Here is a 19,694-nt window from a genome sequence, read left to right as displayed (position 1 = left end):
AGCGGCGGTCCACGTGACGCGGTCGTCAAGTAGTGGGGAGGAAGTCGGCTGTGTCCGTGCCCGGGTGAGGTGGGCCCGGTCCTCAGCGTTCGGCGGTGAGTCCTTCGGCTTTCTCAGTCTCCGCAGCGGGGTGTTTAAAGACTCCGTCCCGGCGTGGGTGAGGAGGAATCGAGGCCGGCGGAGGGCGGGGGATCGGGCTCTCGGCTTTGACCCGGGTCTGGACTTGGTACTGTGCGCAGTCCTGGACTTCGTGCATAAAAGGCACCTCGAAGCAGCAGAGAAATTGCAGCAAAGTAATCGATTGGGGTGACGCTGCACCTCTGGGGAGGAATTGAATTTGGTTGGAACGTTTTTTTAAAGGGAAAGGCTTTGGATGAATCCTGATGTTGTATTTACTTTGATAACGAATGTCAGTGTACGTAGGAACAAGTCGCCCAAAATGCAGTGAAGGAGTTTGGCAATTTAAAAAAAACTGCAAGTATTAAAAATCTAAAGTAAAAACGGAAACTGCTGGAAACATTCATCACCTATGGTGAGAGAATCGGAACGAATATTTAAGGTTGAAGACCCCCTGTCAGACTTTGCATTGGCTGCTCTTCATCAAAAGCAGTAGCATCTTAGGGAAGATATCCTCAATCTTGCTTCCACTCTGGTTCTGAGGTAATTTGGGGTTTCTGCAGGTTCTCACAAATGGGGCAGTAGGTGCCTGATAGGATGGCGTAGAGAGGCCCACTGAGTCTGTGACTATCAACCACCCGTTTACACTAAGACTACGTTAATCCCATTTTTTAAGTATGTTTTCCTATAGTATCCATCAACTTCCCCAGATTCTACCACTCATCAACACTCTGGGGCCAGTTTAGAACCTAGAACATTACAGCACAGTACAGGCCCTTTGGCCCACAATGTTGTGCTGACCTTTTAACCTAATCTAAGATCAATCTAACCATTCCCTCCTGTGGCCAATTAACCTATCAAGCTGAATTTCTATGGGATGTGGCTGGAAACTGGAGCATCCAGAGGAAACTCACGGTGAATGTGTAAACTCCACGCAGCAGCACCCAAGGTCAGCATTAAACCTGTGTCTCTGGCTTTACAAGGCAGTGACTGTACTAGTCGTACTACTCTGCTGCCTGAATGGTTTGTGACATGATGCACACTGTTTACTCTGAGCGCACTCTAGATGTAGAATTGAGATTTACAATGCCATTTCAAAAGTTCCTTTTCCACTTTGAGTGCTTATAGGCCAGACATTCCTAGGAGTCAGTAGGGATGTTGCTTTCCTTTTTTTTTGAATGGGGCTCTGAGAACAGCCTTGAATCTCTTCATCAATCTGCCTGTTCTTCTTCCATGACAGACCTCTTGGTGTTTGGTGTTGGGCATGCAAGTAATGCAATCTGCCCAGCACAGCAAAAGGGTAATTGGGGAGAGAATATTTTGCCTTAAGGATTTGTGTGGTCATCTATGTGTGAAGCAATGGGAGATGAACAAGGTCTTAAATGAATACTTCTCATCTATGTTTACTGTGGAGAAGGTCATGGAAGCTAGGTAATTCAGGGAAGAGAAGTGATGTCCTGTAACATATCACCAACACCACCTCTTCATATATTGGTCTTAAGGAGCATAAAGGTGGATAAATCTTCAGGGCCTAAGGAGGGATATGGGTCATGTGCAGGCAGAAGAAATTTTAGTTTGATTAGGCAGTGTTCAGCACAGACATGGTGGCCCAAAGGGCCTGTCCGTATGTTGTACTGCTCTTTGTTTTATGTGTATCCTAGTATGTTGGGAGAATCATGGAAGAAATTGCTGGGACCCTTGCAGAGATTTTTCTATCTTCCTTAGCGATGGGTGTGGTTTTAGAAAACTGGAGTGTGGCTAATGTTGTGCCTTTTATTTAAGGAGGACTACAAGGACAAGCCAGAGAACTACAGAACAGTGAGTGTAACATCAGTGGTGATAGTTACTGGAGGGAATTCTGAGAGATGGGAAATACCTGCATTTGGAAAGGCCAGGACTGATTAGAGATAGCATGGCTTTTTGTCTGGGAAATTGTCTCAATTTTTAGGAGGTAACCAATAGTATTGATGAGGGCAGTGTGGTAGATGTTGTCTGTATGGACTTTAGTAAGGCTTTTGACATTGTCCTGCATGTTAGGTTGGTTTGGAAGGTGAGATAGCCAATTAGATGCAAAATTGGCTTGGTGGAATGAGTCAGAAGGTGATTGTGGAGGATCGTGATGAGTGGTGTGCTGCAGGGATCAGTGCTGGGCCCCCTGTGATTTGAATGAGAATGGAGGTGGCATGATTAGTAAGTCTGCAGATGACACCAAAATTGGTGGTGTGGTAGACAGTAAAGAAGGTTGTCTAAGGTTACAACATGTTATTGATCAACTGGGAAAGTGGGCAAAGGAATGGCAGGTGGAATTGGACAAGTGTGAAGTGAAGCATTTTGGGAAGTAAACAAAGGCAGGGTGTACACAGTAAATGATAGGGCCCTGGGGAGTGTTGTAGAACAAAGACCTAGTATACAAAATTCCCTGAAAATGGTGACACAGACATGGTGGTGAGGAAGGCATATGGCATGCTTGTCTTCATTGGATGGGGCAATGAGTACAAGTTGGGATGCATTGTTACAGCTGTATAGGATGCTGGTGAAGACTGCACCTGGAATATTGTGTGTAATTCCGTTCACATACTACAGGAAAGATGTGATTTAAGTTAGAGTGTAGAAAAGATTCACAAGGACATTGCTGGGACTGGACAGCTTGAGTTAGATGGAGAGACTAGATAGGTTGGGGACTGTTTTCCCTAGAGTGAAGGAAGCTGATGGGTTGTCTTAGAGGTGTACAAACTCATGAGGAGCATAGATAAGGTGGATGATCAATCTTTTTCCCAGGGTAGGGGAGTCCAAAACTAGAGGGCATAAGTTTAAAGTGAGAGGGGAAAGATTTAAGTGACCTGAGGGGCAACTTTTTCCACATGGAGGGTGGTCCATATATGGAATGAGCTGCCAGAGGAAGTGGTACAATTACATCATTTAAAAGATAATTGGACAGGTTCATGGATGGGAAAGGTCTTGAGGGATATGATCCACCCATTATAACCCATTGATGGCTTTCCCTATATCCAATTACCAAAACATCTAAATTGTTTATCTTTTTTGTTGACTTTCTAATAAGTTATCTTGTATTTTTAAAATATTTCTTGTAACCTTAACTGTCCTTTTAATTTTGAAAATTAGTTTATGGATTTCTAAAAGTGATCAATGTTTGTAGAAGTTTTTTTAAAAATCTTTTTGTAGAAATAATAGTATAATGTACAGTATGTGATAGCAGAAACATTATATAAACTGCAACACTTGAGGTATAACCACTACCCCTAGCCATTTGCTGTTCTCTTTAACTCCTTGAAACTGAAGAGGGAGATTGACAGGTCCTGTTTTTGATATTTCTTGGAGTATAGCCTGTGGATATTGGATCTAGAATTTCAATGTAATGGTCTTGATTTGTGAATTTGGATACATTTTGAATGAGGTTTATTGGCTAGAAAATGTAATTTCGGTTGCTGTTACCAAATCAGCTGGGACTTCCAATGTAAACTTAACAACTGCACACTCATTTAGGAAAACTGATTTAGAAAAGTGTGTGTGAAGTTGTATGTGCTGTACATAAAAAGCTGTGTAAAGATTTTTATATTTTAAAAATGTGTTTAATGTAGATAAAAAATAAAGGCATTTTAGTTCCTGCCTGTTTTGCTTTAAATGGAAATGCAGAGTTGGCAAATGTTTGCTTGTTACACATTATGTGCCCTAGTTTTGGAAACTTGTTCCTGGTCATTGGATGTCTTTGACCACCCCAAATAGTCAGATGGTTTTAGTTTGCCTTCCTGTACCATGCAAATCAGAACAGCATTCCAGTTAAAGCACTGGATTCAATTGTGGCAGCTTGTCACTAGCAGCACTCATATGATGGTTGCTCTACCATTGAGCTGAAGAGACCCCATGGTTTTGAGATCAACTTGTCTGGAGTGTTATTTTTGATCATGATTTTCCCAGGCCACACTTTCCATACTTGATTTTTTTTAATCTAGTGATGTTTTTCACAATTTATGCTTCATTAGGCCATATAGCCTGTTGACACTTATTATGACACTTTTAATTAGAATGAATATGGAGAATAGCTAAAGGGAGAACTACAGGATGTTTATCAATGATCGTAGATCTGCACCTCAATGTACGGACAGCACAGTGGTGCAACTGCCTCTCAGCACCAGTGACTGGCTTTAATCCTGACCTACACTGCAATCTGTGTGGAGTTTGTGTTCCTCCTGTGATTGCATGTGTTTCCTCTAGGTGTTCCAGTTTCCTTCTACATCCTATAGATGTGTGGTAGGTAAATTGACCATGGTGCAAAAATATTTGCTTGGTGGGCTGAAGAGCCTATATTTGTGCTGCCTGACTCTCTGGCAAAATGCAATCAATGTGGGGAAAATTTGGGGGGGTGGGGGTGGAATTTCAACACTTGGTTGACAAGAATGATGAATACTGGTTCTGCTGTTGGAAGGATAGATGTGTGAGAAGAATTGTATTGATGCTAATCATCCTGTTCCACCCATTAAACAAATGTTTATTTCTGCACATTCTGTTCCACAGCAATGGTCTGCATTCCTTGCATCGTCATTCCAGTCCTATTGTGGGTTTACAAGAAGTTCTTGGAGCCTATTTTGTATCCATTCATTTCTCCATTTATTTCCCGACTGTGGCCTAAACAAGCTGTGAAAGGAGAAATCTCCACACCAAAAACTGAAGCACATAATGGAACATTCAAGGTAATAAAGCTGTGGGTCTAACTTTTTTATTGCAGGCACCACATTTTATTACATTCCATAATTTTATACAGATGGGTTTACTGTGCAGTTTTAAAATGGGTTGATACTGAGGGTCATTCAGCCTAGTGGAGCTGTAGTTCTTGTGGCTGTGGATTCATGAGCAATGAATTGCATTCATGATTCCTCCTTGCATGTTAATTATAGATTTCAGCTGTACAAAATGAACCTGAGGGAAAACAATAGGGAAAAGTTGAATTTTTAACTGCTTTCCAATCTTGATTGTTCTGGGTCACATTCTGTTAATGGTGTAGGCTTGGAATTGCACCCCATCCCCTCAATAGGAAAAATATGCAGAGGTGGTGGGTTAGTACATTCAATTGCATCCATAGAAATAATTGTGATTGAAGCACAGGGCCAAGCATATCAAGTTAATTTGATATGATATCCAATTAACTGGTTAAATTTGGCTTGAAAAAGATTTGTAATATGGGGAATGAGTTACAAAAACAGGATAAAATTGCTCTTTATGTTAAGATGTACATAATCAATTTAAAAGCTTTTATTTTAAAAAAAATAAATTTATTTTTGAAAAGGCTTGCTTTTCGTGTTTTTAAAGCCAATTTGTCTCTCCATCTGACCTTCAATATCCTCACTAGGGTTAATGTTTATGAATGGGACTAGGCAACTGCAGAGGCCACCACAGCTAGCTTAGCTTGTCTGCATTGAAGCTAGAATCTATAATCTAGTGTAGATGGATGGCAGGGAATTAGAGGGGAGTAGATGGCCATTTAAGAGAGAATAAATTGCAGGGAAATTAAATGGTGGAGTGGGACTGATGGGAATGTTCTTAGAGCCAGCATAAATGTGGTGGTCTTCAGTGTCATAAGAAAAGACAGGAAATATGAATGTCATAAATAACCAACCTGCAATACAGTGGGAATGTCCAGCCTAATGGGGCATAAGAAATGAGTAGGAGCAGGCCATCTGGCCCTTTGAACCTCATCCATGAATCATCATATACATGGCTGATCATTTACCTTGGCATAATTTTCCTGCACAATATATCTCATGATTTTCCCCTAATATTTAATAAGTCTACCAGATTAGAATACAGTGACATTATCAAGCAGGCTTAGAATGAATAAGATTCTTGTAATCATCTTCCATTTTATTATCTTGCCACTTATCACCACATTCATTCACATGATTTTTTCCAATATTCATATTTCTGTTATGATTATTACGGGGAGAAAGAACAAACATAAAGTGAAAATGTGAGATCAAAGTTCAAGCTGCTACCTGTAGGGTTTTAGCACAGTTAATATCAGCAGTGCTTCACAGACCACTGAAGGAAATCATTAACCAGCTGCCATGAATAAAACCAAATACTATTCTGATGTAGAGTCTGTAATAGTTTTTGTTCATTGTTCAAGACAGTAAGGCTGTATTTATTCAAAGTTTAGCAAAGTGAAATTTCCTTTTGATCCTTTCAATTTGAGTGTTTTTCAATTTATCTTTAAAATTCTACACAACCAGCATCCATTATTTTTCTGAGAAAATCTGGGGTTCCATACAAATTTAGAATGTGCTAGAAAATACTGAGAGAACTAATTGGCTGAACTGGGAATTAACCTTGTGTTCAAACAATTTCCAATCCCAGCTTCCTATCAGCTGACTCTCAGCTGAGAAGACATATGTACTGCCATTCTATCAGTATAACTCTTTCCAAATATGTGAGCACCTTGTTCACTTGTTTGATGTCTTTCTTCCCTGCTGCTGAGGCACTAGCGTCAGCTTCTGTGACCTTAACCAAGAGAACTTGCTTTAGGAATTTCAAGATGTAAACCACTGCCATATTTCTTAAATAAGAACAAAATACTGGAAATATTAAGTGGGTTGAGCAGTGTCTGTGGAGAGAAATAGCTAGAAAAGAAACATGTTTTATGTTGCAGAGAAGAGATGGGGTGGAGAGAGCAACAGGAATGTCTATAAAAGTGTGAAATCTGAGAGACTAAATGGTGGTCATGAAGGCTTGTTAATTGATAGAAGAGGTAAGAATAAAGTGAGATGACACAATAACTCAAATATATAGGAACAGGAATAGTCTACCTGGCCCCTTAAACCTGCCCTGCCATTCAATCTGATCATGACTGATCAGCCCCTGGCCTCGGCTCCTTCTCTGTACCAGAGTGCCGTGGTCTTCAATGAGGGGAAAAAATAACAATGCTGGAACTATAAAATGCATAACATTGCAGTTAGTGGTAATCAAATGAAAGGGAACTCTGGAACTATCAAGAAGTCAGACAGCATCTGTGGAGAGAAGAAAAAACTTGGTATCACAGTTTTATGATCTTTTCATCAGAAGTGGCCAGCTTTGAAATGGGAAAAGTTGGTTATCTAAAACAGGAACTGTGCAAGATGCAGATTGGATCTTTCTGTTTGTGGTTAAAGTGTATATTTTTCACATATGCTCTAGTGCTCCGTTTTAACAGAATAGTATTCCATCTACGTCAAAATTAAATATTCATGACTCCACAAGTATAATGATGTGGAGCCCCATGTTGTGGATCCTAGCTACAACAGCAGCTTAATTCTGTTGGTAATGTAGAACAGATTCTGAGAAATGCTCATTAACTGCCTAGCAAAAGCTTCAGTCGCTGATAAAGTGGAGTCCAGTGGTAGGTGGAGCTCAAACCTGGCTGGTGCCAAAGACCTCTGATCTTCTGCTTTGTAGTTACTTTTGCAGATTGTAATTTCTAGCTATTTTTCTTAATTACCCTGTAAAGTTTCAACATTATTACAGGAAGCCCAGTAGTCTTTCTTGTGGATTTCTTTCTGCCTATTTTTATAATATTAAAAAAAAATCCCCTCCGGGGGTTCCACACAAGGACCTTGTTTCCAGATTCTTTGCAGGCAGTTTTTTTTAAGTGACTAAAATGTGTGCAACAGATGTAGTGATTCCCTCTCACCCCCAACACCTCGCCCTCGGATTTGTTTCTGTTTCTCACTATTCAGGAAGCATCTTGCCAGTTTTATTCCTACCTTGCCAGTTTGTTTCTAGTTTAATTTTAGTTTATTATTTTTCCCAGTTATAGGTTAGACTTGTTCTAAAACTAGAAATTCTTCCTGTTATGTGATGGAATTATGGATGTAATATGAAAAACACATCTGTCCAACAGGTTGCCCTAATGTTGGGAATTGCGAAGGAATTCTTGATTGTGCAGATGTGTATTTTTTTCTTTTTCTACAACTTCACTCATTTTATTCCTTTTGCTATGACCCCACACTTTCTACACAACTGCCTCAAATTATAAATGTGTTTATTGTAGGAGTGGTGGATGATTCTCTCATTCCTTCAGGGGGGATTTGGATCACAAAAATACCTTATTCAGTATGTGGATTTGGTTTGTACAGTACATCTCTCCTGATGTGATAGAAGAGCCAAGAGAATTCACTTTATTGTCATCTAGGGAACACAGGAAAAGAAAGCAATCAATGCTCCTGTTTCTGGTGACAGCTGCTGAATACAAGCTTGTACTATGAGGCAGAGTGCTGGTCAACCAGGTACAACAACCTTGATGCTGAACTCCAATTGGATTGCTAAGAATGCTGATGCAACTGGGAATTTAAGTTGTTTTATTCGCTCATTGCTGCCAATTCTGGTAGTCTAAGTACATAAAATTAGTTGACATCTATCGTGGAAAGGTGGGAGAGGACATGACTTCTCCCATTTGGCCAGCGATGACCTCCAAATTTGTTGAAAATGTGACCATGTTGAAAGGAAAGGAAAATAATAAATTTTGTTTTAATTTCCCATAAGTGCTTTGTATTTGATCACATATCTTAATCTTATGTCCTTTTTTTGTTTAGTCTGACCATGCATCAAAGGGAGATGGGAACTCCATTAACAAAGCTGCAAATGGCATCAACACACAAGGATCATCAGATGCTTCAGACAAAAAGACTGATTAAGACCTTCGTCAAGCAATGACCTTGCATAATGTCTGTTGTGACAGCATTATTTAAAAGAATAAATAGTTTTATTAACCAGCTTGCAATTTATGTATATTAAAAAAAATCCAATGATGTTTTGCCACTTTCTGTTGTACTTGCTGTTCTGTTTAATAGCTTCCTTTTGTGCACTGCTGTAATAATAATTTATTCCTGTGATGGTGGACAAATATTCCATAGTTATCTTTTGATCTTTACTCTCTAATAGAAATGCTGTTGCATTGATAGTACTGATCCTTGGTTGAGAACAGACTCAACAATTTTACTGCCTTTAGTTTAAAAATAAAAAGACTCCTGATTAAGTGTGTGATATTTCATCTTTGAAAACATCAGCTGTCATAAGTCATTGAACAATAATGGAAATTAAGTTTGGAATTAGTTGCATGGCTTAAGATTTTTTGGTGGTTGGTTGGTGTGAAGCATTCCTTTGTAGCCACCATTTTGGATCAAACCAAGAATGTGGACCAGTAAGCCTGTGTTCAATTCTTTGTTCATTACATAACTGGCTGAGGTGCTGATGAATCTCCATATTTAACAGCTTGTTTAAGTTCTGTTTAATCTGACAGTTTGCCCTTAGTCAATCAGTATCTGCTATGCAGGTATTTCTGAGGTAGCATGTGGCTGAATATTTTTGTTACTTTAAAGATGGAAGTTGGCAAAGAAAATATTGTAGTTAGCTAAAAGTTCAGAATTTGTGCATATTTGTAAGGAAATGCTCTTCAGAACTGCCTTGGCTGGGGCACATCTGTTTTCATCCAAGTGATACAAGGAGAGCTTAAAGGCTTGGTTTTATTTAAATTATTTTTAGGACTCTTCCTGGTGCATGTGATATCATTTAGTCAAAATGGTCAGAAGTTCCAGATTTATTACTTGTCTGTATTGTGCTGAACTTGGTTAAGATAGAAATTTTAAATATAAATAGTTGGATGTTAAGGTAGGGCTCTTACCTGCCACCCAAGTTAGATTTTGCAGTTAGTTGATTCTGGGAGAATTCATCTGGGTTATGTCCTTTTATTTGCAAATAGTCTGATGTTAGTTTGGCTTGTGCATGAAGACTAACAAAGTACCTAGGTAGCAAAATCCAAGCAAGGGTTAGCTTCAGGAGAGCAGAAATATGCTTGATGGGAATTGAATGAGAATTTTATACAACCAACAGGGAGAATATTTATACTAAGTAAGTGGGTGAACAGCAAGTTCTCAATTCTTCTAGTTCAGCCTGGAGGTTTGGGAAATTCAAGCTGGAACACCTTTTTATTAATATATTTTTAAAAATTGACCATTACCATCTTCTGTAGATCTCCAATACTGTTGCAATAGGTGTAAGAGATGTGAGCACAATCTGAAGATGCCCCTTTTGCAGAGCAGCACAATTGTACTTGTAAATTGCACCTGGTCAAGGTAGTCTTCCTTTTGAGGCTGGGGTGAGATGTACTGAAGAATTGTGAAACAATTACCTGGAACGTAAGGATATGAAAGATTTCTTCTTTCTTTCCTCCCCTGACCCCACCCCCCCCACACCCAAAATACCTTCTCTCACCTGCACCCCTAGTATTTTGTCTCCATTTTTCATGACATCATCTGTGATGAATGTGGTGATCCCTACTATTTTTGTTCCCTTTGAAGAAACCTGGAATTAATTATTTCTCAACCTGAGATGCACCCGTGGAAGGAAGAAAACCAGTATTTTTTACTTTATGTAAATTGTATTTCATGTATAAAGTCAGAAGGCATTTTGACTAGGTAGTTGTTTATAGGTATTTTGAAATAAACAGCTGCGCAGTATGTGATATTTCATCTTTGAAAACATCAGCTGTCATAAGTCATTCAACAATAATGGAAATTAAGTTTGGAATCAGTTGCATAGCTTAAGAGACCACTTAACTAACTGCAGCAGTGCCAGCTCCTTCCAAAAAAAAATGGCCAAGTAGGCCCCTGCCCCAGTTCTGTTAACTATCCAATACTACTTTCAAATATATACCCAATCCCATTACTGTTAGATTCTCTTTCACTCCCCTTTTAAACAATCTGAATCATTGCTTGGCAAATGAAAAAGTTATTCCCTACCTAAATTTTTTTTTTGCCAGTGATCTTAATGGCATCTCTGGTAATGAAAATCAGTGTTCTGCAATATGTATTGACATTTCTAATTTGCCACCTTGGTATAAAAATCTCATCCAATTACCGTCAAATACATTTATCTTCTGAAGTTCGTCATTCTTGTTTGGATTTGGCTATCCAGGTACTATTATCCCTCCATTTGTCACATTAAAGTCAACATTGTGCTGTATCTGCATGGGAGATGAAAATAAACTCACCAGATACAGTTAAGTCTTCTACGTTTCAATCTAAGTATCCTTTGCCTCTGTAACTCCCTCTGCAATGGTATTGGTTTATTGTCACTTGAACTGAGGTACAGTGAAAAACTTGTCTTGCATTACCATTCGTACAAATCCTCGACTTCCTCAATCAGTGAGGACTGGTAACAACATCTCATCAACACAGGTGGCACCTGGTGTCGATCATCAAGACAGGGTGCTTAGCCCCCATGCTCTACTATACACACATGACTATTTGGCTAAGCACAGCTCCAATGCCATATACAAATTTGCTGATGACACCAATGTTGTTGGACAAATCACAGGGAGATAGGATCCCTGGTTGAGTGGTGCCTCAATAACAACCTCTTGCTTAACATCAGTAGAACTGATTGTTGACCAGGAAGGGGAAGGAAGGCGAATGTGCACCAGTCAACATTGGTGGATCAGAGGGTCAGCATCCTTAAATTCCTGGGTGTTAACATATCAGATGACCTGTCCTGTGCCCAGCACATAGATGCAATCACAGGGAAGGCACGCCAGCATCCTTTCTTAAGAGGTTAAGGAGGTTTGGCATGTCACTGAACACTGCAATAAGCCTCTGCAGAGGTACTGTTGAAAGTATCCTGACTGGTTGCATCATGGTCTGGTACGGCAATTCGAATGCACAGGAATGTAAGGAGCTGCAGAGAGTAGTGGACTCAGCCCAATGCATCATGCGCACATCCCTCCCCAGCACTGGTAGCATCTACAAGAGACGCTGCCTCAAGAAGACAACATCTATCATCAAAGGTCCCCACCATCCAGGCCATGCCATGCCATCTTATTGCAGCTACCATCGGGGAGGAGGTACGGAAGCCTGCAGTCGCACATGGCCAGGTTCAAGAACAGCTACATCCGTTCAACCATTTGGCTCTTGAATCAACCTACACAACCCTAATCACTACCTCAGTATAGCAACACTATAACCATTTTGACCACTACAATGAACTTTGTTTTTTTTTGTTCTAATTGTGTTCTTTCTTGTAGAAATTGGGTATAACTTATGTTTAATTTATGTTTTTCTTGTGAATGTTGTGTATCTAATGCTATACGCCTGTGATGCTGCTGCAAGTAAGTTTTTCATTGCACCTATGCATACATGTACGTGTATGTGACAGTAAACTTGACTTTGACTTCCGTGACATGTTAAATTACTGTGAAAAGTATGCAAATGCAGGAAATCTGAAATAAAAACAGAAAATGCTGGAGGTACTCAACAGGTCAGGCAGCATCTGGAAAGGGAAACAGAGTTAATATTTCAGGTCAAAAACCCTTTGTCAGAGCTGTTCTGAGGGGTTTTCAATCTCAAATATTCTCTATGTTAAATTACTGCCTGCCAACCCTATGCCGCTGGAAATTAACCATTAACATGTGAACATCCTTTCTTGCAGGTTTTAGCTGTTTGAGATTTTAAAAAGATACTCGGCTATTAGGCAGCAACTGTGGAGAAATAAAGAGTTGACTTTTTGGATCAATGATGCTTCATCAGAACTGCAATAACAGAATGCAGAATGTTACGGTTACAGAGAAAGTGCAGTGCAGGGAGACAACAAGGTGCAAGGTCATGACAAGGTAGACTGAGGTCAGAAGTGCATCTTATCATAGTAGGGAACTGTTCAATAGTCTTATAACAGCGGGATAGAAGCTGACATTGAACCTGGTGGTATGTGATTTTAGGCTTTTGTATCTTCTGCCCGATGGGAGGGGGGAGAAGAGAGAATGTCCGTGGTGGGTGGGGTTCTTGATTACGTTGGCTGCTTTTCTGAGGCAGCGAGCAGTGTAGACAGAGTCCATGGAGGGGAGACTGGTTTCCGTGATGTGAGGAGCAGTTGCCATACCAAGCTATGATGCATCCAGATAGGATGCTTTCTATGGTGCATCTATAAAAATTGGTGAGGCTCAACGAGGACGTGCCAAATTTATTTAGCCTCCTGAGGAAGTCGAGGCACTGGTGAGCTTTCTTCGCCATGGCGTCTATGTGGTTGTACCAGGACAGGCTATTGATGATGTTCACTCCTCGGAACTTGAAGCTCTCAACCCTCTTGACCTCAGCACCATTGGTGCATGTGCAGGAGCATGTGCATTGTCCCTCAAGGATCCAGTTGCCAAGGGAGGTGTTGATTCCTAAGTCTAGGAGTTTGGAGATGAGTTTGCTTGGAATTATGGTAGTATACCGGCGGCACGGTAGTGTAGCAGTTAGCGTAATGCTACTACAGCGCCAGCAACCCGGGTTCAATTCCATCGCTGTCTATAAGGAGTTTGTACATTCTCCCCGTGTCCTCGTGGGTTTCCTCTGGGTGCGCTGGTTTTCTCCCACATTCCAAAGATGTACAGATTAGGAGCTGTGGGCATCCTCTGTTGGTGCCAGGAGAGTGGTGACGCTTGCGGGCTGCCTCCCAGCATGTTCTCAGTAACGCAAAAAGACATTTCATTGTGTGTTTCAATAAACATGTGACTAATAAATAAATATCTTAAATAAATATCTTAATAAATATCTATTGAATGTGGAGCTGTAGTCAATAAATAATAGTCTGATGTAGGTGTCTTTACTGTCCAGATGCTCCAGAGATGAGTGTAGGGCCAGAGAGATGGTGTCCACTGTAGACCTGTTTCGGCGGTAGGCAAATTGCAGTGGGTCGAGATTGTCTGAGGGCTGGAGTTGATGTGTGCCATGATCAGCCTCTCAAGGTACATCATGGTGGTGGATGTCAGAGTCACGATGTCATTAAGGCACGTTACCTTATTTTTCTTTGGTACCAGGAAGATAGTGGTCTTCTTAAAACAGGTGGGAACTTCAGATTGAAGCAGGGAGAGGTTAAAAATGTCTGCAAATAGCCCCACCAGCTGATCTGCACAGGACATGGCCAGGGACTCCATCCAGGCCAGATCCTTTCTGTGAGTTCACTCTCCAGAAGACTGATGTGACGTTTGCAGCAGTGACTGTGGGTACAGGGGCAATGGAGGCTGTTGGGATGCATGGTGACATTCCAATCCCCTTCTGTTCAAAACGTGCATAGATTGCGTTAAGCTCTTCGGGAAGGGATGCACTGTTGTTGGCGACGCTGCCCAACTTCACTTTGTAGGATGTAAGCCCTGCCACAACTTACAGCTGGTCTGGAACTTGATTTTGGACTGGTATTGTCTCTTGGCATCCCTGATAGCTTTACGACCTTGATTTCTTGTAAAAGTCAGGATCACCCAATTTGAATGCTGTAGTCCTGGTGGTACAGCGCCAGCGACCTGGGTTCAATTCTGGCCACTGTCTGTAAGGAGTTCTCCCCATGACTGAGTGGGTTTTCTCCGGGTGCTCCAATTTCCTCCCACATTCCAAAGACGTACGGGTTAGGAAGTTGTGTGCATGCTATGTTGGCGCCGGAAGTGTGGCGACACTAGCGGGCTGCCCCCAGAACACTCTACGCAAAGATACATTTCACTGTGTGTTTCGGTGTACATGTGACTAATAAAGAATTTTAATTTTAATCTTAAATTTGGAGCCATAAGAGACTGCAGATGCTGTAATCTGGAGCAAAAAACAAACTGCTGGAAGAACTCAGCGGGTCGAGCAGCATCTGTGGAGACAATGGGATAGCTGATGTTTCAGGTCAAGACCCTGTATCAGGACTGAGAGTGTAGCAGGGAGTTAGCCAGTATACAGAGGTGAGAGGGAGGGTTGAGGCAGAGGCTGGCAGGTGATCTGACCTCACCTCACAGAGGCTGTATTCAAGCTGTCTGACATCTCCTCATATCTCCTTACAGACCAGGACCTGGCCATTGAACGACAGACCACTGTCTCTTGGACAGTCAATGACCTCAGTTCCTCTAGATCTTCCCTCCACAACCAGCTTCAGTCTTCAAACCATGCACAGCCTGCTTTGATCTTTTCCCTAAGATTCACTTGAAGTACTCTCCTGGTAAATCATTAATTCAGTTTGTTCTTGTCCCACAGAATTTGGAGTCCCAGAGAGTCATACAAACACAGAATCATACATCACAGAAACAGGCTCTTGGACCATTAAGTCCATGACAACTATTAGGCACCCAATTACACAAATCCCATTTTTTTCTCTCGATAATTCCTATCAACTCCCCCAGATTCTACCACTCACCTACACTTTAGGGAGAATTTACAGTGGCCAATTATCCTACCGACCCCCATATCTTTGGGCCATGGAAGGAAACCGGTGCGCACAGGGGAAACCCTCACAGTCACAGGGAGAACATGCAAACTCCACACGGACAGCACCCAAGGACAGGATTGAATCCGGGTCTCTGAATCCCTACTAGCTACACCACTGTGCTACCCATTTCTTCCTACTAATTCTATTCTTTTTCAACTAGTCCCTTACTCCATAACACCTTCTACCACTGATGATTTCCATTTCCCTGGTCAATTTCCCTCTGCACCTCATCCCATATCAGGATGGCCTGAGTTCAACAGAGTTTGAACTAACTGCACCACCACCCGCCTCCCCCCCCCCCCCCCACACTTCACATGGCCGAACTTGTTTTTGCATTAAACAACTTCTCCTTTAATTCAAAGTGAAAATCAAAAAAAAAGCAATTGCTGAAAATCTGAAATGATAACTGAAACTGTTAGTCAGGCTTCATCTGTGGAAAGAGAAAAACTAACACTTCAGGTTCACATCCTGTCACCTGATGAAGGGCTTTTGATGTCAAAGACCTTTGCCCCGTTTCTCTTTCCACAGATGATGCCTGACCTACTGAGTATTTGCAGGTTTTGTTTTAGAAAGACAGCATCTGCAGTATTTTATTTCTCCAGTTCGTATCCCACAGTTCCAGAAGTGTTTTCCCCTCCTCTGTTTTCATTTATCTCCTTCAGTTTACATCTCCAGACAGATCACCAGTGATTAACAAACCTTCACTGCCCTTGCTCATCACCATCACATTTGTCATTCAGTCCTTCCTAGCCTCCATTTTATCACATACATTCCCTTTATTCCCTCCACCCCTGTCCTTCCTTGTAACTTCATTTCTAATTTTTCCCAGTTCTGATGAAAGATCTTTAACTAGAAATACTGTTTCCCTCTCCTGCCTGACCTGCTGAGATTTTCTAGCACTTTCTGTTTTTATTTCAGATGTCCAGCATCTGCAATTTTTTGCTTTGCAATCTTTAAGGTGAAGCAAGCAATAACATCTGCAAACATGTCTCATACAACCAAACCTCCAATAATTCATCTTGGAGCCTCCAGGAATTATGGAATAATTTCTCAGGAAAATTGCAACACTTAAGAGAACAAGAATTTGGAATTTGCTATCTTTTCCTTTAAATCCTGCGGTAAATTTCCTGTGTGGCAGAGTGAACTTTCAGTGATATCTATCACATGAGCAAAATGGTATATATTTTCGTGTCACTCCTTGTGAATTTATTTTGGAGTAGTTCTGTCCTTACATTATCCAATGAAAACTAGCAGAATATATAAAACTAAAGTTTTTGTTTTAACTTCATCTGCAAAGGATGATAACCCTTCCTCTACAACCACTTCATTCAGTTCCACACATCTCTAATGATTGAATAGAAAAGTTTCTGTATGTTCACAGCTATATAAACAACACTATATACTATTTCAAGAGTAAAACACTGTAGATGCTGGAAACCCGAATAAAGTGGAAATAGCATGAAGTACTTGGCAGATCAGACAGCTTTTGTGAAGCATTAACTTTTGTTTTCATCTCCACTGATGCTGTCTGATCAGCCGAATATTTCCAGCATCTTCTGCTTTTTGCATAATTTTTGAAATTTATTCTTGAGATATTGATCTAGTTACAGATAATACAGAGGAGAGATGTGTATTGCATGTAAGAGCATAGGAAATAGATGCAGGAGTAAGCTATTCAACCCATCCGTTCTGCTACACTATTCCACACAACAGGGCTGATCTTCTACCTCAACAACATTTACTTGTCCCATCCTCACATCCTTTGATTCCTCTAATTTCCAGGAATCCATTGATCTCAGTTTTGAATTCAATCAATGACTGAGCTTCCACAATTCTCCAGGGTAGAAAATACAGAAGCTTCACCACTCTTAGGTGAAGGTATTCCTCCTCATGTCAGTCCTAAATATCCTACCCCTATTTGAAACTGTGATTCCTAGTTCTAGACTCCTCCTTGTCAAGCTCTGTATGAGGTCACCTCTCATTTTTCTGAACTCTAGTGAATAAGAGACCTAGTCCACTCATTTTATCCTCATATAACAGACCTGCCATTCCAGGAACTAGTCTGATGAATCTTTGCTTCACTCACTCATAGCAGGTGTCATATTGTTTTTAGTTAATGAGACCAAAATAATACAGTGCTCCAAGTGTGGTCTCAACAAAGTACAATTAAAATAAGAGAGTTATTGGATCACAGAATCATACAGCATGGAAACAGGTCTTTTGATCCACATTACCAATCTACCTCGGCCCTAGTCTTTTGTGCCATGGAATTTCAAGTGCTTATTTAAAAATTTCATACACATTGTGAGTGTACCTGTCTCTGCCACCTCCTCAGGTAGTGCCATCCAGATTTCAAACATCCTCTGGGCGAAAAGATTCTTCCTCATATCCCCTCTAAACCTCCTACCCCTCACCTTAACCTTTGCCCACCAATTACAGATACTTCTGCTTAGGGGAAAAGTTTCTCACCATCTACCACATCTATGCCCCTCATAGTTTTGTACACCACAATTAGATGCCTTTCAGCCTTCTCTGCTCTGAGGAAGGTAAACACAGCTTATCCAATCTCTCCTCATAGCTGAAATGCTTCATTCCAGGCAACATCCTGCTGAATCTTCTCTGTACCCTCTCCAGTGCAATCACATCCTTCCTATAGTATGCTGATCAGATCTGCACACAGTATATTTTCCGTCTGTGGCCTAAATAATATTTTATACAGTTATACCATGACATCCATGCTCTTACATTGTGTGGCCTGGTTAATGAAAGCAACCATCCCATATATTCAGAATTCAGAGCTGGCATGTTCAAGTGAGGAAGAAAGACAAGGATGGGAAGGTTCAGGAACCTTGGATGGTGAGAGACGTAAATTTAGTTAAAAAGAAAAAGGAAGCATATGTAAGGTTTAGGAAGATGAAACCAGGCAGAGCTCTTAATGAATATAAAGAAAGCAGGAAAAAAACTCAAACAGGAAATCAGGAGGACTGAAAGGAGCCATGAAATGTCCTTGATGAAAAGGATTAAGGAAAATTCTAAGGCATGTTTTACATACATTAAAAACAAGAGGGTAGGTAGGGAGAGGGTAGGACCGCTCAAGGAAAAATGAGGGAATTTATGCCTGGAACCAGAGGAAGTGGGCAAGGTACTAACTGAGTATTTTGCCTTGGTATTCACCAAGGAGAAGGACATGGAAAATAGTGACATCAGTTTGGGGTATGCTGATATTCTAGGACATATTAATATCAAGAAGGAGGAGATGTTGGGTCTCTTGAAGAACTTAGGGCTTTAATGGGATCTATCCCAGGTTATTGAGAGAGGCAAGAGAGGAGATAGCTGGGGCCTTGACAGTAATCTCTGTATCCTCTTTAGCCACAGCATCTGCCGTCCTTTGTATCTCTGTATCCTCTTTATCTACAGGCAAGATCCCAGAGGACTGGAAAACAGCCAGTGTTGTTCCTCTGTTTAGGAAGAGCAATAGAAAGCTTAAAGGAGATATGCAGGGCAAGTTGTTTTACACTGAGAGTGGTAGGTGCCTGGAATGAGCTTCCGGGGGAGTGGTGGAAGTAGATACGATAGAGGAGTTTTAGAGTTTTTTAGACAGACACGTGAATATGCAGGAAATGGAGAGAGATGGATCGTACAGGCAGAAGAGAATTAGTTGAATTCGGCATCATGTTCGGCGCAGACATTGTGGGCCGAAGGGCCCGTTCCTGTGCTGTACTGTTCTATTATTATAGAGGCCAACCAGAAATTATTGGCCAGTGAACCTTACATCAGTGGTAGGGAAACTATTCGAGAGGATCCTGAAAGATAGTTTTATGTGCATTTGAAAAGGCATGGACGTATTAGGGACAGTCGGCATGGCATTGTACGGGACAGGACATGTCTTACATACTTGATTGAGTTTTTTGAAGAGGTGATGAAGATGATTGATGAGGGTAGCAGTGGATGTTGTCTACATGGACTTTAGTAGGGCATTTGACAAGGTTCTGCATGGTAAGCTGAGCCAGAAGATTAAGACACATGGCATCCATGGTGACTTGGTAGATTGGATTCAAAATTGGCTTGGTCGCCGAAGACAAAGGGTAATGGTGGAGTGGTGGACTGGAGGTTTGTGACCAGTGGTGTTCCAGAGGCATCAGTGCTGGGACCTCTGTTGTTTGCAATATATATAAATGATCTGGATGAAAATGCAGGTGGTCTGATCAGTAAGTTTGCAGATGACACAAAAATTGGTGGAGTGGTGGATAATGAAGAAGGTTGTCTAAGGATATAGCAGAATATAGATCAGGTGGAGATATGGGTGGAGAAATGGCAGATGG

At 41.0% G+C, this 19,694-nt stretch overlaps 1 protein-coding gene across 1 annotated transcript; it reads left to right on the top strand.

Moving 5' to 3' along the window:
• LOC127586447 (UPF0729 protein C18orf32 homolog) lies at nucleotides 1-9,139 on the top strand. Its single transcript, XM_052044412.1, has 3 exons — nucleotides 1-95; nucleotides 4,651-4,826; nucleotides 8,697-9,139. Exons 2-3 carry the CDS (start codon nucleotides 4,653-4,655, stop codon nucleotides 8,796-8,798), a joined length of 276 nt encoding a protein of 91 aa, XP_051900372.1. The 5' UTR covers nucleotides 1-95; nucleotides 4,651-4,652; the 3' UTR covers nucleotides 8,799-9,139.
• Nucleotides 9,140-19,694: the final 10,555 nt, after the last annotated feature.

Source organism: Pristis pectinata, chromosome 2, assembly GCF_009764475.1.
Source record: "Pristis pectinata isolate sPriPec2 chromosome 2, sPriPec2.1.pri, whole genome shotgun sequence".
NCBI lineage: Eukaryota > Metazoa > Chordata > Chondrichthyes > Rhinopristiformes > Pristidae > Pristis > Pristis pectinata.
The sequence above is the reverse complement of the archived record's forward strand: the minus strand, read 5'-3'. Positions and strand labels throughout refer to the sequence as shown.